This window comes from Electrophorus electricus, chromosome 3, assembly GCF_013358815.1.
Source record: "Electrophorus electricus isolate fEleEle1 chromosome 3, fEleEle1.pri, whole genome shotgun sequence".
Taxonomy (NCBI): Eukaryota; Metazoa; Chordata; class Actinopteri; order Gymnotiformes; family Gymnotidae; genus Electrophorus; species Electrophorus electricus.
In genome coordinates this window covers 10,770,740-10,797,129 of record NC_049537.1, presented here as the reverse complement: position 1 = coordinate 10,797,129, position 26,390 = coordinate 10,770,740, and the positions used below count along the sequence as shown (strand labels likewise).

The following is a 26,390-nucleotide window of genomic DNA, read 5'->3' as shown; positions in this document are numbered from 1 at the left end:
CAGTCAAGTAACATTTGCTTTATATGCTTGACAGGTTTTCCTAAGATGGAGTGAAAGAGAAAAAAAAATGACCTGGTTCCATCAGTTATACTGCTAATATTTGATTATCACAATACTTGACAATATTATAAATCCATTATGCAGATCTCTGGTATTAGGAAAACATGATGTTACTAAAGTGTAACAGGTAATAAGAACAAACTATTTTGTCAGTCACATGTAATTTTATATTTATTTTTAAACTCTGTGTCTAAGATATTAACTCCCAATACTTGACCAGTATTCCATTGTCTATTCAGAATCATAACCTAATTCCATCATCTCAAGTTAGTTACCAAATTTTCAGTTTACCTTTCCCATCAAGGGCATTTATATACAAAACTGAATTTCAAAGAGATTGCACACTTTTGATCTGGTAGAACTCAAACATTTACTACATAAAAAAACTAAATTCTATTTAGTTGAGACATTAATAATTACACAGATTAAACTGACTACCATTGTATTAGGTATGCCGTTTCTGCAGGTCTAAAAGATTGTGTGTCAATAGTACTGCTGCTCCTTTGCCATTCCTTAAGGCACTATAACTTGCATGAACAAGAATTATGTGCATTAAATCATCACCTACCCTAAATAGCCACACTGTGCATATACATTAAAGACAGTTATCATATTTATTAATCTCAAATTATTTTTTTTTAAATAAGATACGAAACAGAATTGCTCTACATTAAACCCTGTTGCCATTCTAACAAACTTAACATATTTCTGGCCTTCCGAGTAAAAATAATTGCAAAGGCTAAGGTTCAACAGCATTTCCATTTTTATTATGTTTTTCCAGAAAAAGATTAATCAAAGAGTCCAAAGCCCATGTCTTCATCTGACTCTTCAGATTCTTCTCTCTTCTCCTCCTTTTTCTCTTCCGCTAGAAGGAAACATTTCCAGTTCACATTACTCAATAATATTTAAAATAGTAATTTAGAAAAAATGAATTTTACCCAAAGACTTAAATAAATAAAAATTATTTTTAATAGTACTACACTGCAGTGAAAAACACGATCACTTGTACTTTACTCACTGATAAATGGCAAGTACTGAACTGACCCTGGATCAGTTATGTCCATCACATAAGAAGAGACTCACCTGCAGGTGCTTCTGCTGCTGGAGCCCCACCACTCGGTGCAGATGCAGAGACTGCCACAGCACCACCCGCTGGTACGGAGGCTAGCTTAGAGAGGCCTAGAGAAACATGACCATTAACTAGTTACACTGCACACTTTATTAAAATATGCCAGACATGAAGCAAAAGGAACAATAAATAAATGTAAACATGCCTGCATTCATGACTTCATTGATGTCTTTGCCATTCAATTCGCTGATGACCTGTTGTAATCATCAAATCACATCTGTACATCACAGCAGTAAAACCAAAAAAGTGCATTTTATGAAAACCCACCAATAATTGATTATTGATTATGAATAAAGTAGATTCATTTGGGTGCCTTCAAGGTTCTAGATAAAACATGAGGAAAAAAATAAACCACCACACACACACACACACACCTTGTTAAGACGTTGATCATCGGCCTCGATTCCTACACTCCCCAAGATATTTTTGATATCCTTGGCAGAGGGGCTGGTGTTGCCACCCAGCACAGACAAAAGGTAAGCGGCCACGTAACGCATTCTGGAAGGCAAATTGTGGACTTTTTTTATTTATTTATATTTTTTTTAAAAAGAAAAAAAAAAAAAGATTGGACCCTTGCCTAATAAACATGAAATGTATTTGACTGCTCCTGTGCTTAATAGTTCCACAACATATAACGTGTCAAGTATCCAACAGTATAATAGGTTACTGGATGAATAAACGATGTTTATACAAGTGTACAGTATGGAGAAAAGCAAGTCTGATGTGTTATAGGGTGTTTGGTGTTTGGGTTGTTACCATTAGCTAGCCAACAATAAAGAAATGTCCACTACTCTGAAATCGTACCATCGATGTTAGCGGGAATACGTATCAAGTTCGCTAGGTTAGCTGTGCCATTTCCACGTGTGCCGAATGTAGCTAGAAATTTGCACCAAGTCAGCTAGCTAGGTCATTTAAACGACATATCTTTATAATATGGATTAAGAAAAGATCAACCAAGTATTGCAAGAGCTCCGCGAACATCCACCAAAACCTCTTAAAATCGAATAACCAGTCACCTCTGAGCTAACAAAATGGTGTAGCACATGACTAGCTACCATTACGACTGTACTCAAGCTTGCCAGGAATTACAAGATGAAGAGCGCTGCTTACAATGTTTACGTTTTCTGACCACTTAAGTTCAAACACACTTGTACAAACTTTCGTAGGTACTAAATGTTGATAAAATCAGAACAAAGATCACTAATATAGTTACCGGGGGAACTTACTTTAAGTCTGCGAAAGACACGAAACGTTGGTCACGCTGCAAATTCCGAAAAAGAGAGAAAGACGAACGGCAATATCCGAGATGTGAAGACGTGTTGAGTGATCTGATTGGCTTTCCAGAAACTCTTGTCAAAGTCATACACTGTGATTGGACAGTGCTGATAAACGCGTGACCAATCATTGGTTAGTCAATTCCTGTAGGTGGCAGCAATTACTTACTTTGGGTTGTGTGTACGCCCTTTGCTAAGTGTGAATTTTTAATACGATTTTACTAGAGCACATTTACTTTCAGTTCTTTTTAAAAAAAAGTAAACAGCTTATTTGGATAGATCAATCAATGAACGATTTATTGATATATGAGAGTCACAGCTCAAAATATATTTCCAGCAGGTACGCACGACCTTATGAAGCAGACGTATAAAAAAGGAGCAAGAAATACAGTTTTATTTTCAACAGCTGTATGCCTAAAGTTGTTAATTGTGGTGAAAGTTGAGATACTCAGCAGAATTCTTTCAAAAAGGTCATTATAGTTAAAGCAACTCCTCCTTGTTTTCTTCCATGAGTAGGTAAGACATGGAATCCAGAAGAAACTGCAAAATTTTCCTCCAGCTCATGATGTACCAAAATTTATAAGCAGCTTCTGAGAGCACAATCACGATGAAAATGGCGAGGAAAACCAGAAACATACGATCAAGATGGTGCATCACTTTCTCCTTAAATGTGCGTTGTTCCCAGGGTAGGGCAGCTCGAGCTTCAGCATACCGCCCAAAGTGAAGGAGCGCCTCTTCCTCACTGTTCAGCTGCTGCGCTTCCATCACCCTCTCTTCCCCAGCTCCATCACGCACAGACATTCTAATCACCGAAAACTAGCTCCTTGGAAATATAAACGTTGCATACGTTGGTCTTCCTCTATTTGGATGTTTCAAGAAAAGCCTTAAACGTCGATTAGCAGGCTAAGCTTTTTTGCTACTCTTCTTACACACAAGAAACCGATATGGAATAAACGTGAATAAACACAGACATGTTAATCTTCAAGACAGGGCAGTATGTACTGTTCTCAACATGCTAGACAATGCAGCATGTGCTGTTTTCATCTCAGTGGATCTATTTTATATGTGTGAGAAATGTCTGGCGATTAGGAACTGACAACCCTCAAAGAGGATCAGTGAGACTGACACTCAGCAGTATTAAATCTTTCATGTAGGTTAGATGTACAGATGGCAAAAGGATAAGTCTACATAACTGAAAGCCTTCTTCTCCCATGTTATACGTTTGCTCCAAGCACAAATACTCAAACTTTCAATAACCAATTAGCTGCATTCCAGTCTTGGCTGAAGTTTGACATGTATATTCTGCAGGCAGGGTTTTTTTTGCCATAGTAATACACTTATCTTCTAAGTAACCATTTGTTGGCTTTAAGAAAAATAATTCCCTACTAAAAATAGTCAAGTCTTTAACTAAAATTAATCTGCATGTTATGAACTATTCGATGATTCCATGCAACCCAAAATCACTTTAAATAAAATCTTAAATTTGCATGACAGTGATTTTTAAGTCACATGATGGCTAAAACAGCTACTTCTCTGAAATAATGTACAACTTAGGTTCAAGTTGGATGAAGATTTTTTTGTGACCAATCACTAACATACAATGTTATCACTTCACTGTCATTCAAAAAGAATCACACTTTAAATCTTTTCTAACTAGATTTTATTAGTGTGCACACAATACAGTGTACAGTTTGCAACCAATTCTTCACATAGGCTTTGGAGGAGCTCTAGGAGCAGCGCCCTGCGGTATGAGGAAAAAGAAGGGGAAAAAGCAAATTAGAATAAACTATAGACAAAGCTTTCATGCTGTTAAGACATTTCAATATGGGTTCCAATAAATATGCCAGTGGCATCTGACAATGCTAAGTCATGCTGCCTGTTCATATCATGTACTCCAAGTACAAGTGCACAAGGTTCTTTACTAGACATTTTAATGCATCTTGTTTGTATGTATACTGATGAGTGTGTGAATTGATAGCATCAGCTACACTTACACTTGGCCTAAAGCGTGGAGGTGGCGTGCGGTCCTTGCGGGCCTCCCGAGATCGGTTCCTCACCACCTTACTGTGGATGGCACAGCTCACGCAATAATGCAGCTTCACATAGAGCTTGGGCAAGACGTAGGCTACGGAAAGGTAAGATCAGAACCAGGTTTTCAGTTATGTATCATATGACCACTGCCAAGTTCCTGAGCTTCACTGTAAAATCTCCATCTTTAGTCTTAACTCTCTAATCTGAATTAGACTCACTGTCCCTTTTGTGCCACCATCGAGAACATTTTAACATGTCAAACAAAAACAGCAATTAAAATTTAGTTTGTGTTTGACAAATGCAGTAACTTACAGTCAAATACGCTTGCCTCTGAGATGTCCCTCACAGCTGCAGCCTCAACAATATTTCTAATGACAAATTTCTTGATGGCCTTGTCTTTAGGAACACACCGAGCGCAGTTAGTGCAGCGAATGGGCTGAACATGCCCGCGGCCCTTCTTGGCACGTCCGTTGTTCCTTCTCTTCTTAGTCTGGCATTCAAAAAAGAGGAACATAAGATTAGCTTTGCAAAATGAAAACGTATGGAGATGTATGACTATGGCCCAGAAGTTGAACCGCAGGTCAAACATTTGAGAAGAGCTTAAACAGGCTGCCTGAAATGCTGCGGCAAGTTCACATCGGCGTTGTGTCCCGATCTGTCCTGTAGTTTGATTACCACCCTAATAAAATCGATTTGATCCAGTTAATCAAGGACCTCAATAGCATTCTAGTATAAGCACTAGGTGTGCTGGCACCACTCGCCAGTGTTCGCTTTAACAAACTCTGAACAATAACATGAAACTCTAATAGAGGATTACTTGTTAAAGCCTATCAACTCTACCTTGGGTAGCTATTATTTATTAACTAGATAGCCACCAAAGCTAAAATGAGTCTAAATAAACATTAATTTTAAAAAGCAAAGTTTACGGGCCAACTCATAGGATCAGTAATAAGTTTCTCTTGATCAGAGTTGCTATAGATTTGTGCCAACTTACTAATATTGATACACAGCAAAATAATTCTGTACACTGCACAACCCGAGGCCTTGTTAGCTAACATTAGCTAGCTAGATTAGCATGAACGACATGGCTTAGACAGCCACATATTTTCCATTCAAAATGCACCGAATTTGCTAGTCGTTACTGTTGACGTTACCCAGAACATTACCGCAATAGTAGCACTTTATGAAAGTACATTTACTTTATATCAAACCGAGATAAATCGCATTAATCCACATTAGCGTAAATCACCAACACGTTTCAGCACTCACCATCTTGAACAAGAGGCAGGAAAGAGGACCGGAAGAGGCGTACCGGAAATGTGTTAACGTTGTTCATCGGCTTTAAAAAATACTGTAATCGGAGAATGAATAAAATGAAACTTAAACAGACTCATACAAAAGCATACGCTTACACCTGACATTGCTTATCAGTTTTAGTGAAAAGGTTTAGAACAAGAGAAGAATTAAAGAATTAATCGCGGAGGGAGTGGCGTGATGTCGTTCATTTACAGAAAGTAATTCAGCTATCACAATCATCTGAAGGTGATTAAAACTCTAACCTACCCACTGTGTTCCATGCATAACAGCCACTCAGTCGATAGCCTACCTTTTCATTAAACACACTGGTGTTTATGATGCCTCTAAGCATTTACAAATATAATAATATTACAAATATAATATGTTTCTCTAGAATATGATGTCTTGCCTTGGTCTCCTTAAAAACTGCTGACGTTTTTGGGACTAGTAAAGGATAAGGATTTAGGATGATGCTCTGAACACTTGGATTGTAAACATCTTCCATCCAGGTAGCCTAGGTTCCTCAGACTGGTCAAGTACAAAATGGTGAGCTGTTCTTGTTCAGTTGAGCACCTTCTAGCTCTTATTTAGTCCTCTTGCTCTCCTGAGCTTTCTTCTCCCCCTACAACCAATACTGCTGCAGCTTGTGTTGTATACATTTTATACATGCCTTTTCATTTTCTAAACAGAAATATTATTGTAATATCTTACATTGCGTAACAAAATAATTAAAGTGTGGTTAAAACATTGTTTTATTTTCATATTTTTCTCTCTTTCCTTCTGTTTAATGTTTATGGCATCTCTTTGGGTGCTTCCTCCAAAAACTCTTTGTCCTCCTTTCTCCAGCCTCCCATTTTTGTTTCACTGCATCTTTTATTCTTGCTTCCCTTTCTCTTCTCATTTGGCCTCTGTTTTGTTTCTTCATTTTTCATTTTTCAAAACTTATTCATTCCTATATATTATAGTCCAAAGGTATAGATATTACTTTTAGTAAATATTCAATTATGACATTTACAATCATATTATAATTTAAAAGAGTGAATATCTTATTATGACATATTACTTTAAGATGGTAAAGGTTTAGATAGAGCTGAAAAAGTAGTAAAGCTAAAACTTGCATAATTTGTAATTGTAACTAAGGCCTAAACACAAGAAAGAGTGGATGCAAGAGGTTTTATTAGGATTATGGAGTGGGCTGCGACTGAAGTGGGAGGTTTTTTGGATCCTAAACATAGCAAGACAGGTTTGGGGGAGTTAGCAGGTGTTCTAGGTCAGGCCGGTTCAAGGTTGAAAACAAGGAGCAGAGTCCAGATGGAGTCCAGGTGTCAGGCAGGAGACAAGGTCTGTAAAAAATGTCCGCTGGATCCAATTCCTTCTGCTCTGTTCCAGACAATCGCAAGAGATCTGCTTCCTTTCATCTCTGTCATCATCAACAACTCCTTATCTTCTGGATATGTGCCTACTGCAGTCAAAACCACCAGGTTGGTACCAATCCTCAAGAAGGCCACACTTGACAGCTCCAGCGTTACCAACTACAGGCCGGTATCACTTCTCTCTTTCCTCTCAAAAGCCCTTGAACGAGCAGTTTATAATCAATTGTCTTTTTTTCTCACCCAGAACCAGCCGCATGATCCCAATCACTCTGGCTACAAACCAACACATTCTACAGAAATGGCCCTCGTAGCGATGACTGAGAAACTTCATGCCGCTAAAGCTGCCAAACAATCATCTGTTTTGATTCTTCTAGACCTTTCAGCAGCCTTTGACACAGTGAACCACAACATTCTTCTCTCTGTTATTTCCAGGCTTGGTGTGACTGGCTCTGCTTGGAGATGGTTTCAGTCCTATCTGGATGGGCGGTCCTATCAGGTGACATGGAAAGGATCCATATCCAAACCATGTAGACTTGTGTTCCACAAGGCTCAGTATTGGGCCCCCTTCTCTTCTCTTTGTATACTCGTTCTCTTGGTGATGTAATATCTTCTCATGGTTTCTCCTACCACTGCTATGCCAATGACACTCAATTATTTATTTATTTTCCACTCTCTGACACGCAGGTCTCCAGACGTATCTTGGCATGCTTGACTGACATTGTGTCATGGATGACAGCCCACCACTTGAAGCTCAACCCCAGTAAAACTGAGCTTCTGTTCATCCCAGGTACTCCCAACCCTTACCATGACCTCTCTGTTTCCTTTGAGAACTCCCTGGTATCACCATCCGAAGCTGCCCGTAGCCTGGGCATAACTTCGGACAACTAGTTGTCGTTCTCAACTCATGTTTCTAATCTAACCCGGTCTTGCAGATTCCTCCTTTATAACATATGAAGGATTCGACCCTTTCTTTCGCAGGAAGCTACCCAGGTGCTTGTGCAGTCTCTTGTGATCTCAAAGCTAGACTACTGCTACTTGCTGGTCTTCCTCTAAGAGCCATCAAACCTCTACAACTTGTCCAGAATGCAGCAGCACGACTGGTCTTCAATCTTCCGAAGTTCACACGTTACTCCACTGCTGCGTTCCCTTCATTGGCTCCCTGTAGCTGCACGCATCAGATTTAAAACCTTGATGCTTGCCTACAAATCCAAAAATGGACCAGCCCCTTCATACATGAGGTCAAGCCCGATCTGTACCTCGAGTATTTATAACCTCAAGTACGTCTCGGCTTGAAATACCTTGCTTCAGGTCTCATGGACGACAAGCATCGAGACTATTTTCTGTCCTGGCTCCAAGATGGTGGAATGAACTCCCGCTTGCTGTCTGGACAGCAGAGTCCCTTGCAGTCTTCAAACGCAGACTGAAGAGCACTTATTGTTTATAGCACTTATCATTGTTTAAAATAGACCATATATATTTTGCACTTCTAGGTATCAGCATTCATCCCTGTATTCTACAGTATTCTAGTTCATTGGTATGTTTGATTCTAACCTACTATACTGTACTTGGATATATTCTATGAGTAAATAACAAAGCACTTTTGTAAGTCGCTCTGGATAAGAGCGTCTGCTAAATTCCATAAATGTAAGTGTAAATGTAAATGTAAAATAGGCAGAGTTTGGAAACCAGGAAACCTAACACATACAGGAAAAGCTTGGTATTTCTGATGAGAATGGCAATACTGAACAGTGAAAGTGCGAGTGAGGGGAGCTTAAATAGGAGAGTTCAGAGAGGGAGAGAATAGGCAACAGGTGCATATATTTAGTACTCAGAGACAGATCAGAGATGATGGTGGGAAGAGGTGGGTGTGGCAATGCTGGGACAAGTGTTCATGGGATCCATGAGAGTAATATCAAGTATCGTAATGAACACACTTATATATTTGACACCTATTTATCTAATAAAGCACCTATAATACAGTTATAAGTACAGCACAATATTTACATCCTGGATGCCATGAGCTTTATATTTAGCAGATTTTGAGATACCTGAGTAAAAGTTAAAGTCTTTAAAAAAGTTGACAGAAATTCAGGAAAACTCAATAAACCAAATGCAGTTGTGAAATTTTGCTTTTTTAAAAAAAAAAAAAAAAAAAAAAGCAACAACATTATTGTATGAAAAATAATAATGCTGCAGCAATAAACTCCAAATATTAGTCCGAAATCAGGTTCTCAGGAATCCAATGTTAGAGCACATTTTTGTTGTATTCCTGTTCAAAACTAAGCTACTTGGACCAGAGAGTTAATTATTTGCGTTATGCATTGGAACATAGCAAAAGTGGACTGGCAACGTCTGTGTTCCGTTATTACATTTACCGGTTTAGAATTCAGACAGGCTAGAAAATGTAATGCATAGGAGGAGCCCAAGGTTGGCTGGGTTTGTGCGCAATCTTTAGCCACTAGATAATAGGAACCAAATTTGTCAGAAGCTAGGACCCACCAGAAACAATTTAGCTATAACCTACTTGTTGCTTGGAAACGATCAACCGAAGCACTCTATGAAGAAATTTATTTTAGCTAGCAGATAGCGAACGTAACGAACATATGTTACATGTTTATTACACGTTTATTTAGCCAGTTATGCGTTTGTCAATTTTATATCGAGGCACACATACCTTGCGAGTCATATTTCTTCTGAAACGAAGGACGCATACAGATTTGTCAGACTGAATTAATACTAATACTGTGTAAGTAGGTTAAGCTAAACTCTGCCATTCCAAATTGTTAACGTTACTTTACTGTGTTTAGATACTAGTTAGCTAACCTAACTTAGCTGCTTTATTATTGCTTTTTAAATAAAGAAAGAAATAATCTTTATAACCAGTTTGGATTATTTTTGAATTGCTGCTAATTATGTTTAGCAAGTGTTGCTTGTTTATTTTTATTAAAAATTTAACGAAGTAATAGGCTGTTGACTGTAACTTAGTTTAGCAATATAATGTTTTGTCTTCGGAAAGCAAAGTGTTGAAGCAGCGCAGTTATGCCGAAGAAAGGGAAGAAGGGAGGAGGAAAGCAGGCAGCGATGACAGAGGAGGAGAGACTCGTGTACATGCAGCAGAAGGCTCGGGCTGAGGAGGAAATGGCTAAAAGAAAAGAAGACATGCTCACTCAGTTTCTCAAGGTGTGTGTGTGCGTGCTTTGCTTGATGACTATATGACTGTTTAAACATATATATATAAACTATACGGTTACACCTGATATATATAATTACACATTTTGATTTTTAAAAACTCAATCTTTTTAAACAATGTAAACTAATATGTTGCCGTGGCTATGATGTTATTCAGTCAAGCTTTGATAGTGTGTGTGCTTGGTAGGATAAGCTGCAGAAGGAAGAGCGGAACAGCACAGTAAACCGGCACAAGTTGATGCAACAGTGGCGTGCTGTCCTGCGCCAGACGCGTGCCGTCGAGCTGCGCACTGATATTGAAATACTCATTCAGACCTTTGAGAGAGTCCTAGACCGCAAGGACAGCGTCATTAAGGTGAGCTGGCACACCTGAATCTGTATTAGCCATCCAACAGTTTCAACGACACCTTACTTTATCTAGAAATGTAATAGTAACCACTGGATTCACTGGAATAAGCCTGCCTGCTGAATTATTTAAGTGGTTCACAATTTTGAGTTCCTCCCTTCTTAACCTTACTCAACTGTTCTTCAAACAGGGTAATAGGAATACTGAGCATGAAACAACAAACAACTGTAACTAGGAGGCTAATCAGAATGCGGGGACGAGTCACATAAAACAGACATAAGTTTATTAACACATAACACAGAAACATAGCACATAGGCTATGAGGGTTAAACACAGACAAACGTAACACATAAGCGATAGACTTTTATACACGCATACTAATGACACAATGAGGTGCAGGTGTGGAGTACAGGGAGGGCGTGGCCACACGGACAAACACACACATGCACATTTGGGAGGAGGGGCCGTACCGTGACAGACCGCCTCCCCAACGGTGCGACTCCTTGCGTGCCAGCCTATTAGGCTATGGCCCCGAAGCCAACACCAAATGACATAGACGGAGGACTAAGCGAACCAACATGGGCCAGCGCAAGCAGGACAGATGGGGGAAGGACAGGGACCAGGATGACAACAAACATAGGAATAGACACACTGAAAGATACAGGCACTGACACAAAGGGGGACAAAGCGACTGGCACAGACAGCGTGATAGGGAGAGGTACAAAACTACACTGAGGAATGTTAAAGAGTCTGGGAAAGCCGGCAAGAGCCCCAGGCTGTTCCCCAGTCGTTGGCTGGGCTGAAGTCCAACCTGTCTGTGGGGGGTCGCCCCGCACCAATTTGGGGGGCGGTGACTTCTGCACACCCGTATCAGGAAGCGCAGAAGCTATTTTGCCTGTCTCTGGGGTGGGCACTGGTGTCACTTCCTTCTTGCATCTGCGAGGCTTCGGTACTGGCGCACAAGTTCCAGGGCTGTGTGCCCTAGTGGAGGGAGTTTCCTCTTCAAACGAGGTCACCTCTGTGTGCCGCATGGGACGGCTTGCTTGTTCCTGAGCGGCAGCCCCGGGGCAGAGCCTTGGGCAGTATTTTAGGTGCCAGAGGCTCCTCGCTCCTGAAGACTGCAGATTCCACATCACTGTCAGTGAGAGGATCCCCATAGAGGACCTCCTCCACCTCCATTGGTGGATCCTCCACAGAATCGAACCCCAAGTCCGACCGCAGACTAATGTCACTGCACTCCCCTCTCTCTCCATAATCCGCATAACCCTCATAGTAGTCCATATAGGGGTTGTAAGACCCAGCGGAGTCCACTTTTCAGTACTGCTCCCCATAGTCTGGCTGTGGTCTGTAGGACTCCGCAGAGTCCGACCCTGGATCATACACAGGCCCTCCCCAAAATTCACCATTGGCCTTCTCCCTCACTGTGGGAGTATGGAGTGAGGCCAGGATTATGGAGTGTCTTTCTGCGAGGGTTGTGGAAGGGCATTCCTTCCTTCCTTTTTTTGCTCCCCTTCCCAGGCATCCTTCGTCAGTTGGAGTTTCTGTAATGACGAGGCTAAGCAGAATGCGGGGACGAGTCACGTAAAACAAAGACATAAGTTTATTAACACATAACACGGAAACATAGCATGCAGGCTATGAGGGTTAAACACGGACAATTGTAACACGTAAACGATAGACTTTTATACATGCATACTAATGACACAACAAGGAGCAGGTGTGGAGCATAGGGAGGGCATGGCCACACGGACGAACACACACACACACACACACGGGGAGACATTTGGGAGGAGAGGTCGTACCGTGACAACAACCAAAAAAATAAAAAGAACAGTCTGGTGGAAAATACATTTAATTTGTCCAAGGGCAATCACTTAGTATTTTTAAATAATAAAAATATACAGAACAATAAAACATTTTTATGAAACACCAGAACACCATCTGTAGACTGACAGATATCTTTGTTTTATCTAATGTATTCTCCCCTAATGACTATCAGCATGAGTGATTGTTTTTGTAAAAGACTGCATCAGAGTCCTCCAAAAACACTGCTTCCATGACTGGGCATGTGTATGTTTTGCAGTCTTTGGTGTGTGATATGAGTGAAGCAGAGCAGCAGTCAGCTCTCGCACTTAGGGCTCATCTCCAGAGCATGGATCGCCTGCTGGAGCTCCAGAAGGGGCGACTGGCTGCATTAGCATTAGAGTGGGACACTGGTCTTGAGGACCTCAACACTGAATACAATGTTGAGAGGTAGACACATATTTTATCCTCAACATCTTCCACTTCATCTTGTTTGTAAGTTGAATGTGTACATGCCTTTTTTTTGCAGGGCATTCAAACTAACTCAGTCTAGTGCTTTAACTGTATTACTTTTTCAGGGAACAGATTTTGATGCTACAGAAGCAAGAAACTGCATATCTAGAGGATGTTACTTTTGCCATGGAGCAGCGCTATGCTGAAATAGACAGCGAGGTCCGGCAGGACTATCAGAGCACCCGAGATGACATCAAAAACAAGGTACTGGTAAATGATGTAGACACAGCAGAGTTATAGTAGGCCAGATTGTTCAGGTGGGAGGAGAGGGGTGTGGTGTCTCACTCATAGAGAATGTGTTACGTTTGCAGCTGGAAGGCACCATGGAGGAGCTCCAGAAGCAGTTGCAGCAGGTGCTACACAACTACAGCGAGGCCACCAAGGACCGCCGCGTCGCTTTCGAGTCACTCCGTGCCAGAGATGAGCACAGTGCTCAGGAGATAGACTCGCAGATGAGACGCTTGCAGAAAATGCAGGTCAGACAGGGAGAAGCACATCACTACAAGATTTTAAAATGGTGTATATTTATAGCATGCCCTGTAAATGCAAGTTATTGTGCATAATGAATTTAATGCCGTAAAATGACCTTGCATGATCTAGCTCCAAAATTTGTATATTAAGCTGTTTTCATATTCACAGAACTGTGTGCTGTGTGTTTGTGCATGCAGGACTCCATCAGTGCTCTGCGTTTTCAGCTGAGCTCCAGTCAGAGGGAATGCGAGGTGTCTGTACATGGTCTCCGTGCAGCTCGAGAGGAGGTTACCCATAAAGTCCAACAGCTCAAGGCTAAGTTCAGTCTGGCTCGAGCAGCTGAGAGGAGACAGTTAGCTAACCTCACCATGCACAGCAGTAAAACCATCAACAAACTACAAGACATCATAGGAAAGGTAGTTACACACATTCATTACTGTACTCATGCTCACTACCTGTTGAGGCTCAACAGCTTCTCTGAGTGTAGTGGTCATACCTCAAATAGGGACTCCAGGGACATTTCAGACAGAAAACCCCCAAAACAAATCAAGCATGCCAAGTAACTTGACCCACGACACACTTCTTTGTTTTTTGCCCCCAGGGTGAGAAACTGTTGCGTCTAGCTGAAATGTGTCGCAAACTGGAGACAGAGCAAGAGAAGGTGCTTCCGTTCTACACATCATCTTTAAGTGCTGAGGAGTTGAGTCAGGAGAGAGCACATGCTATGGAGGAACCATCTGAAGAACTGGCACGGGTATACTCCATACGCTCCAAGTATCGTCTTACGGTCATTATTGTGTGATACCTCTAACAGTACACTGCATCACTCCCAGCCTACTGACTTTCAAAGCACAGCAGGCTTGCAATTTTGTAGTGGCATTTATACCAAAGGTTACTACCTAAGACTTCTAGAATAGCACAGAACCATTATCTCATGTCTTCCTTGAGTTTCATCTTTGACTTTTCACATCTCCTTTTATGTTAGGCAATGCTGGACTATACCATTCTGGAAAAGTTTTGGCAGCGTTACAACAAGGTTCTCCTGGAGCGTTTGTGCCTAGAACAGGACAAGGTGGCTTTAGTGCAGGAGAACCAGCAGTTGAGGGTTCTTCTCAAGCAGTACCTGGATGGCATCTCTGTTAGCGACGAGATCTTACGACAGCGGAATCCACTTCTCATAGTGTCCCGCCAGTCACTACAAGCATCAACTACTTCAGATGCACAAACACACAAGCGGCATACAGTGATAGAAGCTGCTCATGTGGTGGAGCACACATTGTAGAGAAATTACACACATATATACATGCAGCTATGAGCAAATATAAAATATTGTACGAAAGACAAAGTTGGTTACTATGTACCATATAGATACCAAATATTTAAACAAATAAATTTTCCAGGACACGTGTAATGACAATGTGAATGTAAAAGAGTCACATTACAAGTCAAGAAGTCAAATAGTATGAACGTCACACTTAAAAATATTTAGACATTATACTGTAATGCATATTTTGGACATTAGACTGCCTTTACTTCCTGTAGTTTAAAAAAATCAGGATCATGATGTTCAACGCCTTAAAAAATTATTTTTGAGCTAGATTATATTTTTCTGTGATATCAAGTAAACAAAATTAACAACAAATTGACATAAAGGGAACTGTCGCAAGGACTGCACTCCAAGCAACTTTTTTTCACATTTTCTATTTTTTATTTAAATAGTTTATTCTTCCTTTCATGTCCTTCTCATTTCTTCTTACTCTTCTTGTCCTTGCTCTTCTTCCTCCCTTGAGGTTGTGCTTTGGCCTTGTTGTAGAGGTATATACCCACAAGTCCCAATAAAGTGGGCACTAATGCCAGGCACACAAGGGGAAAGATGTCATTCACCAGCTTTTGCCAAGGAGTCTGCTGTGTCAGAGAAACCACTTCCACCTCAAACTCCAGAACAGAGTCACCTGCACAGAGAAAGATCAAGGACTGATGAGTGTAATAATGATTCAGTGTTTTCCTCCACTTCAAAGTTGTTAAGAACATCCTAAAGTTGTCTTAGTTCTGTAATTACAATAGTACAATATTTTAAGTGATTTAAGATGCCTAAACTTTTCAGCTTTGTATTTCTGCCTTATTTATACGTCGAATTGGGGGTTTTGGAATAGAGAAAAACACCAATAATCTAGGTGAACATGCTCCCATTAAGATTTGGCTGGTATCCACCTCCCACTCCTTTCCATGGTTCCATTTATGAGCTCAAGGTCATGAAGGTTATTGGTTGATACCTTTAGTTGCACTGTAAATTGGCCTTATTTAGCCTATATATGGGCTATTTCCTTGAATATTTGCTCATCCTATTTTTCCTTTATTTTTAAATGATAATATTTGTGGCAAACTAAGTAAATAAACTAATCTAGCTCCCTGTAATTATTGCTTTTAACTTTGTGTGATTAATTCCTTACCTCTTTCAAAATAAATTGTTTCTATCAAGTTTTCTCTGCTCCCCTACATGGAATTTTCCTGAACACCCTGTTTATTTTCTGTCCAGCTTCACTCCCACCAGCATATCCTCTATTACAAAGTTTATTTCAATTACCTTATTTATCCCATCAATTAGATCCTGGGCCTACCCCCGTTGTTAAAAACTTGTCTGTGTGATCTCTCAGCCTTCAGTTTCTATCTGATAAACTGTCAGAGGCAAGATATCAGTTTTCCATTAGATCTAAAGAACATCTAGTTCTTCAGAAATCTGGTAAAGCTCCTACTGGGTCAAATTACTACAAAGTAATATCAAATTTCCCTTTCTTTGTAAAGAGTCTAGAATTTCCTTGGTCAAATTACACTCTTACAGCCTTTGTTTTCATTGCTTTACTGATGAAAAAAGACATGAATTAGTAACAATATATTACAGCCAACCAACCTTCCTAATAGTCTGAATCCTAATAGTCCTGATAGTATGAAGGCATGAAACACTGGATAAACTCCAGTATTCTCATAATTATGGAAAGTAACATCAAAGCACTGCTAATTGAAAAATAAAGTTCTTCTGAAACGCTCTCATTCTATTTGTAACTTTTTAAACTCGTCAGAATTTTTAACAAGCATTTTTTTCACCCTTTTTACAACATTGTTCACCTCTGTGTCATAACAGAAGCATAAACTGTTCCATGCCTCAAATGTTCTTGAATACTGTAACACCCATTTTATTGGTATCCCCTTCAAAAACCTTAGCCAGACTACAGTACAGCCAATACTCAGCAAGTTCTCAACAGTTCTTACATACACCAAATGATCACATCACTGAATCTATTAACTGCACTGGTTACTTGTCTCATCCTTGCAAAATAACTTGATAAAAAACCCTTCCCGGGCTTTCCCTTGAATATTTTGTTAAACATGTTGCTCAGCTTTATCCATATATCCTTGCCACACTTCTAGTTCTGGCTTACTTGTGGTCCCTACATTTAGACTCTCCTTTGTGGGTGGCAGATCACTTAGTCATATTTGTCCAATACACTAGCATTCACAGCTGTAGTGTCTTATTTGTTCTACATGTTGAATATTGCTGTAAAATGACCGTGAGTTTGAGAAAAATGCAATTAAAAAACTTATTTTGCACAGTGCTATTTGCTCATATCGGTAATTAATAGTTATGTTGATGTGGCAGGTGTCCCAGCACCTATGTACAGTCTGTAAATGTTCGCTAGATGCTAATTATCATACATAGTTTTGTGTATATTGTTTGGCCATGTCATTGGCCCTACATTTTTTTTCAGTCTGAGAACACACTGTATAAATAAACCTATCTAGATTTATGAGATTTGAAGGACTGTATAGCACAGTCCTGCTCCTGGAAGTGTGTAGCAACTAAATCTGTCTTGCATGTACTTAAGATCTTGGCATTCATACTTGTACAGCATTGTTCCACAAAAACACATGTTGAAGTTAATGTGTAATAATGTATTTCACATAATCTCAGAGGTGTCATATTTCTGCTATGTTTCAGTGGCAGGGTAAGAGTGTTGCCATGGTACCTGGGATAGTAGGAGGGTATCCTCGTTTTCCATATGCTAGATGTGCTGGAATGGTGACCTTGATTTTTTGTCTGAGAAGAAAGAAATTATACACATTGGCACATGAAAAAGATCAGGTAAAAGTTACATTATTAAATCACATTGGACCAGAAACCCAACATGGTAGAATGTAGTTTCAGTGAAACTATGCCTGATCTTAGCTGTTGAAGTTCCTCAACATATAAAATCAAATTTATATTATTTCCTTTAAAGCAACACTGATTCTTCCATAAATACATAGATTAAAATCAGAGTTTGATGCTTACCCTTCACAGAGGCCAACCAGGGCTTGCTCTAAGCCTGTCACATAAATAACATGTTGATACTTCTTGAGAAACCGATTCTATTAAAATAAGTGTCCACTTTTGAGCACTGTGCATTGCAACAAGGCCATTCTTGGACGGTAGTAAAATAAAGAACCAAACTCAATACTGTAAATCATGCTCGAATGCAAAGCTGTGACAACGCACATGAATTCTAGTGTCATCTTACTACTGCTCTTTTCCTTACCTACTCAAAGAAGCAACACGCAGCCACTACACATACCTGAGATGACCGTCCGCTTCCCTAGTTCTACAACCAAGGGGTCACGAGACAGGGAGGAATCAATCACCTTGCCATCCAGCAGGCGCCCCTACGTAGAACGGGTCTAGTTTAGTTTGGATCAATATTTGAAAACATAAAAAACGTAAATAAGCCTAAATATACGGATTATAATAAATTATCTATAAAATTGTTAATGAGCTGTGCTCGTCTCTCGCTCTCATACAATTTTAAGGTGTCTGGACAGTCTGAATGATCTGGAGTGCTGACGTGTTGTTCCTCCTCCCGTAGCAGGCTCAATGCACGGCACGCGCCAAACGTCAATTTGTTACCAAAAAAAAAAAAAAAAAAAAACGCACTCGACGCCAGATCCCATCGTCATGCTGACACATCACCATTTCATCCCAGTCAATGGGTTTGTCTCTAAAGTCGAAATCCACACGTCACCCATGCCAGCGAAGTGTTGCAAAGGCTAAGCTACATTTATTTGGCTCATTGAGCCTCACAGGCTAATGCTGCATAATCATTGAAGACAACGCGTTGAGGTGTAAGATATAGATTCATTATCTGGATGCCATAAGGATACATCCACTTTCTTATTGCAGTTTGCTTATACAGAAGACTCAAGTCCTTTGGGCGGTGCCTGGTTTTATATGAGACCATAGCTAAAATCCTCTCTCGAAAATAACATGAGTGCATACTATCTTACCGTGTAATGTATTGCAAGCGTATCTCCCACCACTGATGTTATTGTGCACGTTTCCGGTTTTACCTGAAAGAAATGTGTATAAAACGCATAGCTAATTAATAAGTGTAATTGAAAAATTCGTTTCACTGCAAGTATTTCTTCACATGTGGTGCAGGACTGGTTAGTTAAATAAGCTTACAGAGTACACGTAACGCTAGGCTATTTACAGTGGCCGATGTATTAGCCAACTAGCTAGCTCTATGTGGTGAAACGTGAAAGGTTAACGTAGTTAATGTTAACACTCCCAGTTACGTGCACTTTTGAAGACGCTGTCCACAGAAGTATTTAAAAGTAAAAACTTAGGATAACAGAACTTACCAATGTTTCCACAACCAACTCTTCGACATTTTTCTCCGACTCGCTGTCCTCAGATGTGGCGAATATAAATGCACCGAACAAAACTATGAGAATACCACTCTTAAGTTTCATTGTGTGTCTATTAAAAAGAAAACACAACTACAACTATTGAAGTTGGCTGACTTCTGTAGCTAAATATCTTTCCTTCTGTAGGATGCGATTTGGATGAAGGAGGACAAGACTGCACAGTCGATCGATCAGACATATAAGTTAAATAATATACGGCTTGACACCAGTTAAGGCTGATGTGTTATTATAGCATAGGGATAACGGGGCAGCCGACCCACGATCTCTGTCCCAACACCTGGGTCCCTGGAGTCCCCGCCTCTAAAATTCCTCCAGCATCCCATAAGTCTCCACAGGCAGCCGAGCGCAGTTCCAATTTCTACCACTGTATGGCGCGCAAGAAGCATACGCGCACTCGACTTTATGATAAAGGAGGCTAATGTGACTTCACTGGACTGGACTAAACTGGGGCTGTAAACGCCACAAGGCCATTTTGAATTAGCTTTCCCACGTATCAAGCATTTGTCAACAACAGACACATTTAGCTTTAAGAATTATTTTAGCCTTTGATCTTTAAAGTCAAATTTATTTTTGAACCAATTGGGCATAACACTGCTTAATTAAAAAGCTGTACTGCCCACGCGCTATCCTTCCTTCTTATTGATTTGTCTTTAAACGTCAATCAGTTTGATTCTGAACACTGACTGACTCATTGAACATTAAATCGTACTGTTTGCCTTGTCGTAGCATTACTGCATTGCTCAATGTAATTCCTAGACATGGTTGTCATTGTAGATGCCATAATTTAGTTCTTCACTTTTGTTGAAGATGAGTTGATGCTCGTATAGACCGGGGACTTCATACCCTATATATTCAGTGCGGTATTATTGTCTTAGACATCACAAGAAAATAATGCTTAAAGCTATTTATCAGGGCAGTGATTGCTTAATTGCTTTAAAAAACAACAACAAAGTGGTCTAATGGTAAATTATTCACACAGAACAAACAGTTTGTGAAAACCCTTTACAGTCATTATCAAACAAATTGTGCTGGGATAAATTCAAGTAAAACAATCTTCAGAATAGTAAGTAATGCCTCATTCCGTGCACCACTGACTGGAACAGTGGACTAAATAGACAGCGATTTTATGTGAGGTAGAGCTGCTTAAATCCTGGGCTGTATATACAGTCTATGGCTTTAAAGCATTGCATTATCGCGAGAAAATCCGAATTCTTACCAGGCCTATAGTGTGATTTCCTCCTACCTCTCCTTACGCGAAATCGGCTGGTGTCATCCTTGGAGGTAAGACAGATGTATACATATTTTAATTCCTATATGATAAAATATTTCAGTGAATATTGAATATTGAAAATATAAGTTGTGCACAGCGGAAAACTCGATTACAAACCATATTTACGGTTGTAGGGCAATACAGGTCGCATGAGTATCGTTTCAGCACTTAGCACATTGGCTAGCTCCTCAATGTCGGCGAATGAATGAAGGGTGTTAATTGTCAGTCATCTCTCAAAATCTCCAGTTCTTCGTTATTGCTATTCATTCTATTTGTTTATTTATTTATTTGATTGTTTTATATCTGGCTTCAAGGTTGTTATTGAATTAATTTAGTCTTTGGCCAGATGTTGTTACGTCAAGTGAAGCACGAAAACATCTTGAATGCTATTGAATTACCCAGCCGGTGCACACCACCGTAGGCTTTTCTCCAGCTAGCTACAAGCGCACGCCGACATTATTATTATCCTGCGGTCTATTGACTTATCTGGCAAAACCAAAATAACTAACTGCCCAAGTGTAATTTGTGCTCGACAATTATTGTTGTAATTTCAAAAAAGTAATATATATATATATATATATATATATATATATATATATATATATATATATATATATATACATACATACATACATACACACACACACACACACACACACACACACACACACACACACAGCATATTTGTTCATGTTATTTTATGCGAGAAATGGCATTCGTATATGAACCGCGTTTTGGATGTAGGTAATAACATCAGTTCAGACGGGCAGTCGTCCTTAAAACAGCATATATTCAAATATGTTTATTGACAGATATGTAATTTGATCAATTTTAGTTGTAATAATTAGCCTCTCTGGACCTCATGGAAACGTGTGAGGGGGTAGTTGTAGTCTATGTCAAGGGCTGTAAGCACCATGGACAGGATAGCTCATGAGCCACCCGCTGGGCCCTACGAATCAGCCATGTTAATCACTACTAGCAGAAAATCAGATAAACCTTATACATGTTCTGGTATCTGGGTGAATGGTTCAGTCTGTGATGCTAATTTATTGATGATGCCAATAATGTTTAAACAGTTAGTAATATAATTCCAACAAAACACAGTTGTGATGTAGGATGACTGTTATGACTGATTTAACAGCAGGTGGACATCTAAAGCATATCTTTAAAATGCTGTGGCTTCCAATTTGGCTAAAATAAAATACTTTATAGTAGGTCCTTCACAAATTGGGTCAGTTAGTGAGAGGAGGATAATAAAGGGATGTGTGCAAAGTCATTGAGATGACTTGGAGGTTTTATTCTTATGGAGTGATTTTTGTGAACACAAAGTCATTGAGATGACTTGGAGGTTTCACTCTTATGGAGTGATTTGTGTGAACACAGGAGATGAAGACAGAGATGAGCAGATTGGAAGACAGCCTGAAGAAATGGCAGACAGCTTAGTGTGTGAGCGCGTGTATACTCATTAAATATTTGTGTGTGTGTGTGCGCGCGCGCACACTCTGCGTTCAATTATGTAATTATTCACTCATGGTATTTATTCTTTTTCTTTCTTCAGCATTCATTGTTTCCTCATTCAACTAAGACCCAATTGGACCAATTTGCCGTCTATCAGTGTTTTTCCTGTGTGGATTGGCCAACACAGAACCTCGCAGCACACCCACACACAAATTTCACATTGCTGCTCTGAAGAAGCTCAGTGCTGAATCATGGGGAATATTTTTGGTAATCTACTGAAGAGTCTTATAGGAAAGAAGGAGATGAGGATTCTGATGGTTGGATTGGATGCAGCTGGTAAAACAACCATCCTGTACAAACTGAAACTGGGTGAGATTGTCACCACAATCCCAACCATTGGTAAGAGCACAGCCTTATTACACTTGCCTGTTACAGTTTAGTGCTAGTAAACTATGCCATACTGTTGCGTGTGTGTGCATCTTAGTTGAACAGCCAGTCTCTGAATGCTTATATTAAATATGAGCAAGTTAGCATTCCCTGCCTGTATAAGGGCTATCTGCCAACAAACACAAGCAGAAATCCAATAAGACATTATGAACTAAAGTCATCAGCTATACAGGATGATTTTGTGTAATACAGATTTCAAATGTTATCACTATTAAATAATTACTGCTCTTCAGCACAGTCACAGTGGCTTCATAAGTAGTCAGTTTCTTAAAACCACTTTAGCCCAAATTGTAGATACATTCACATTTACATTTTTGAAAACTAGTCCTGGTATAGCAGCTAGTACTATCTGAATGATATTATACTGTAGTGTTACATAATATTCAAGGCATAAGAAATCAGAACGTGTTTGTAGATGCTAGTACATTTTCTCTCTTTGTGTCATTTCTCTCAGGGTTTAATGTGGAGACAGTGGAGTATAAGAACATCAGTTTCACTGTGTGGGATGTTGGTGGCCAGGACAAGATCCGACCTCTCTGGAGACACTACTTCCAAAACACACAGGGTGTGCCCCCAACCCCCAACACCACCCCCTTTGCACACACACACACACACACAGTCTGGTTCTTCCTGTCTTCACATGCTGTACTGTGTCTTTTGTGCAGGTCTGATCTTTGTGGTGGACAGTAACGATCGAGAGCGAGTTAATGAAGCCCGTGAGGAACTGATGCGCATGCTGGCAGAGGATGAGTTGCGTGATGCCGTTCTCCTAGTTTTCGCTAACAAACAGGTGTGGCAGTATTTCTCTCTGCTTCTTCCTCTCCATCCATCCTACCTCCAATCTGTTCATTTTCTTATATTTACATCATAATGCACCAAATCTAATAGCACTCTGAAATGCAGAGTGACCATGCATTAAACCATAAATAGTCAGAATTGTTTAATGTTTAATGTTTATTCCTAATGTAACTGCTGTGTCCTGACACCATGACCTCAGGACCTGCCTAACGCAATGAATGCTGCTGAGATCACTGACAAGCTGGGTCTGCACTCACTGCGTCACCGCAACTGGTACATCCAGGCTACGTGTGCGACCAGTGGGGATGGCCTGTATGAAGGCCTTGACTGGCTGGCCAATCAGCTCAAGAATAAGAAGTGAGGGGGGTTCATTTGGGTGTGGAGGGCTTATTTAGGCAAAGGGGTGGGGTCTGTTGGGGTTATGTTATTTGGTTTGATTTTGTTTATTTATTTTTGTTTTGTAAATGTGTGGTTACTAGAGCCTTCAGATGGTATGTGTAAATGGACTGCATTCACACATTTAGACGTATATGGACACATACTCTTACGCCTAGTCATGCATGTATAGACAAATGTACGACTGCACATAAACATACACAAACATACACATATGCACACACATCAGTAAAAAACATTTGTGTCTCTGCTCCTTTGTTGACCACTCTGCTTTCAGTGTAAGCTGGACAACACAGCCACCCCTCAACACAGTAAAATATGAAGAGAATATCTCTACTCAGTGTTTTCATCTCTGTCATTGCCTCGCTCCTGTATTTTTCACTCCTTTTTTCTTTCTGCATTGTCCTGTCCATTATGACTGTGACATCACTGTGCTTTCTATGCACCTGTGAAAATCCTTTTTATATGCTAACTGAAGTTTGGTGACAGTATTCCCTGTTTGACATTATTTCAGTCTTGTATTGTCAGTTTGAATTCTGTATGGAGTATTTTCTATTATGAATTTGATGCAGTTTGTTTCACCATAAAAACACACATACATACATAAAATACACACACACACACACACACACACACACACACACACACACACACACACACACACACACACACACACACACACACACACTAATATTAAGCAGCTCTCTTCTCCTCTGTCGGTCAGTCCTTGTGTTAGTTGGAACTGTGCTTTGACATAGTCACGTGGCCTGCTCTGGTGTTTTGCATGGCTCACTCCTACACTGTTGTGGTTAAAGTGTTGTGGCCCAGTAGATGGTAGACTGCATGTCTGTGTTCTAGACATATAGGGCTGATCATTGCATGCTGCTTTGTAGCTGTGTTGTGTTAGGAAACCGTCATCACCATTGCCTGGATGGATCAGTTAGATTTAAATGAGAGAAATGTATATATAGATGACTACACATCACAAATGGCCAATAGTAATTGTATGGGTGCATGCCTTTGAATACACGTACACACCACGCAGTATTCATACTGTTGCAGTGTGATACAATTGCATTGGAATCTCCAGGTTTAATAGGGTTTTTCAGGTTGACATGTTTGTGGCCAAAAGCTTTGGAAAAAAAGGTAAATGAGTGAACGATGAATGGTATTGAAAAGTGCATTGATATTTGTTGACATCATGCTTTTGTCTGCATGGCCTGCATGCTATGCTGTGGCCCCTCTAGATAGATAGATAGATAGATAGATAGATAGATAGATAGATAGATAGATAGATAGATAGATAGATAGATAGATAGATAGATAGATAGATGGATAGATAGATAGATAGATAGATAGATAGATAGATAGATAGATAGATAGATAGATAGATAGATAGATAGATAGATAGATAGATAGATAGATAGATAGATAGATAGATAGATAGATAGATAATGGTAGTAGTTCCCTGCAGTTGCATATTTCTCAATTATCTGTTCATTTGCAATGGAAATGGATATTGTATGGTGTATTCTGGTCTCTTCAACATTTTGAATGTTTGTAGTTGCAGAAAAAAAAATCTCATTTGGCTTTTGCATGAGTACTATGAGGAGTTGTATAATAAACATAAATGGCCGGAAAATAATAGTTACACATTCACACACACACTCATACAACCAAACACTGATGCTTTGAGACAGACTGTATTATGTTGTGTTTTTTTGTGGTTTGTTGTGTGTTAGCTGTCAGCATTCTGTTCTTCTATGGAGTGTGAGGGTTTGGAATAACACCCCCAATGAATGTGAATTCTGTTTTATTATTTATTTGCTTATATTGTATAATCTTTTTATATTTATTTTATTTATTTGAATGTTATGTTCAAGTAATAAGGGAATAATATAAATAGTTATGCAGGCCAAACCTGTTTTTGCTTTAATGTTGGGTAATCCATTTTCATGCATTATCCATACAGTACCAGCACTTCATCTATAATAAGGATATTCTGTTTAAACACATCATTTTTGAGGCGTCTGCTGGTTCTGATCCAATAGCAGTACATGCTACTCTGTTAGTAGATCCTACATTAGTCTGCTAATGCTGGACTAATGTATCCTGTAGTGATGCACTCAACCTGTACTACTGGTCATCTTAGCATATGCCCTATAGCAAGTTTAAAACTAATATATTCACCTGAAACCAAACAACACACTCAACACACTTACACATGCTCTAATAACACAGCACTGAATTATCAAACAAAGTACTTGTTTGTAAGTTTTCAGTGAACATCAATGTCAAACAACAAAGAAACCCCCTGATAGTAAGAACGTCTTCTGAATGATGATTTTATGGTAATATACTGTTGAGAAAAACAATCGCACATTAGAAATAACATCGGATCACTCTAAAAATAAACAGGCACATTTTATAATGCAGCTCCATTTCCAACATTCCCACAACCATACTGCAGCACCAGTGCAATATACTGTGTTCCTATATTAGACACGTTTTGAGACACACCATCCCTGAGGACTGGGTTAGGAATCACTGGATCTTGATTTAAAGAGCTTGATCTACATGTATGACAGATCAGTTTGGTATAACTGGAGTTAAGGTCCTAAATTACATCAGTCCAAACAAACCACAGTAGTTAATCAGCAGAATAATTACTGTCTTTGATCTACAGCACCATTTACACAAAGCATCTCTATGTCTAACTATATTAGCTCACGTGTCTGTGCTGTCCACACATCTGTCTTGTGTTATTCATGACCTACGTGTCCAGTCAGTTAAGTTTTGT

At 39.7% G+C, this 26,390-nt stretch overlaps 5 protein-coding genes across 6 annotated transcripts; 2 read left to right on the top strand and 3 right to left on the bottom strand.

The window, feature by feature from the left end:
* Positions 1-800: 800 nt before the first annotated feature.
* rplp2 (ribosomal protein, large P2) lies at positions 801-2,524 on the bottom strand. The gene is made up of 5 exons (XM_027016776.2): positions 2,416-2,524; positions 1,564-1,687; positions 1,335-1,383; positions 1,144-1,239; positions 801-925 (listed from the first exon to the last, which is right to left on the bottom strand). The coding sequence occupies exons 2-5, from the start codon at positions 1,684-1,686 to the stop codon at positions 849-851; spliced, it is 345 nt and encodes a 114-aa protein (XP_026872577.1). The 5' UTR covers position 1,687; positions 2,416-2,524; the 3' UTR covers positions 801-848.
* A 1,582-nt stretch (positions 2,525-4,106) lies between these two features.
* On the bottom strand, positions 4,107-5,822 carry LOC113581557 (40S ribosomal protein S26). Its single transcript, XM_027016777.1, has 4 exons — positions 5,764-5,822; positions 4,807-4,984; positions 4,458-4,588; positions 4,107-4,204 (listed from the first exon to the last, which is right to left on the bottom strand). Exons 1-4 carry the CDS (start codon positions 5,764-5,766, stop codon positions 4,169-4,171), a joined length of 348 nt encoding a protein of 115 aa, XP_026872578.1. The 5' UTR covers positions 5,767-5,822; the 3' UTR covers positions 4,107-4,168.
* Positions 5,823-9,646: 3,824 nt separating this feature from the next.
* ccdc65 (coiled-coil domain containing 65) lies at positions 9,647-14,845 on the top strand. Of its 2 annotated transcripts, none has more exons than XM_027016742.2 (9): positions 9,647-9,909; positions 10,185-10,343; positions 10,540-10,707; positions 12,782-12,951; positions 13,080-13,218; positions 13,326-13,490; positions 13,683-13,901; positions 14,087-14,239; positions 14,471-14,845. In XM_027016742.2, exons 2-9 carry the CDS (start codon positions 10,203-10,205, stop codon positions 14,765-14,767), a joined length of 1,452 nt encoding a protein of 483 aa, XP_026872543.1. In that variant the 5' UTR covers positions 9,647-9,909; positions 10,185-10,202; the 3' UTR covers positions 14,768-14,845. The 2 variants fall into 2 exon arrangements, with proteins under 2 accessions (XP_026872543.1, XP_026872542.1); XM_027016741.2 differs by having other exon boundaries at positions 9,648-9,909; positions 10,180-10,343.
* A 93-nt stretch (positions 14,846-14,938) lies between these two features.
* On the bottom strand, positions 14,939-19,516 carry fkbp11 (FKBP prolyl isomerase 11). The gene is made up of 6 exons (XM_027016743.2): positions 19,156-19,516; positions 18,799-18,861; positions 18,093-18,180; positions 17,813-17,846; positions 17,508-17,578; positions 14,939-15,437 (listed from the first exon to the last, which is right to left on the bottom strand). Exons 1-6 carry the CDS (start codon positions 19,264-19,266, stop codon positions 15,229-15,231), a joined length of 576 nt encoding a protein of 191 aa, XP_026872544.1. The 5' UTR covers positions 19,267-19,516; the 3' UTR covers positions 14,939-15,228.
* Positions 19,517-20,401: 885 nt separating this feature from the next.
* Positions 20,402-24,909, top strand: arf3b (ADP-ribosylation factor 3b). The gene is made up of 5 exons (XM_027016753.2): positions 20,402-20,502; positions 22,050-22,348; positions 22,851-22,961; positions 23,062-23,186; positions 23,394-24,909. Exons 2-5 carry the CDS (start codon positions 22,201-22,203, stop codon positions 23,553-23,555), a joined length of 546 nt encoding a protein of 181 aa, XP_026872554.1. The 5' UTR covers positions 20,402-20,502; positions 22,050-22,200; the 3' UTR covers positions 23,556-24,909.
* Positions 24,910-26,390: the final 1,481 nt, after the last annotated feature.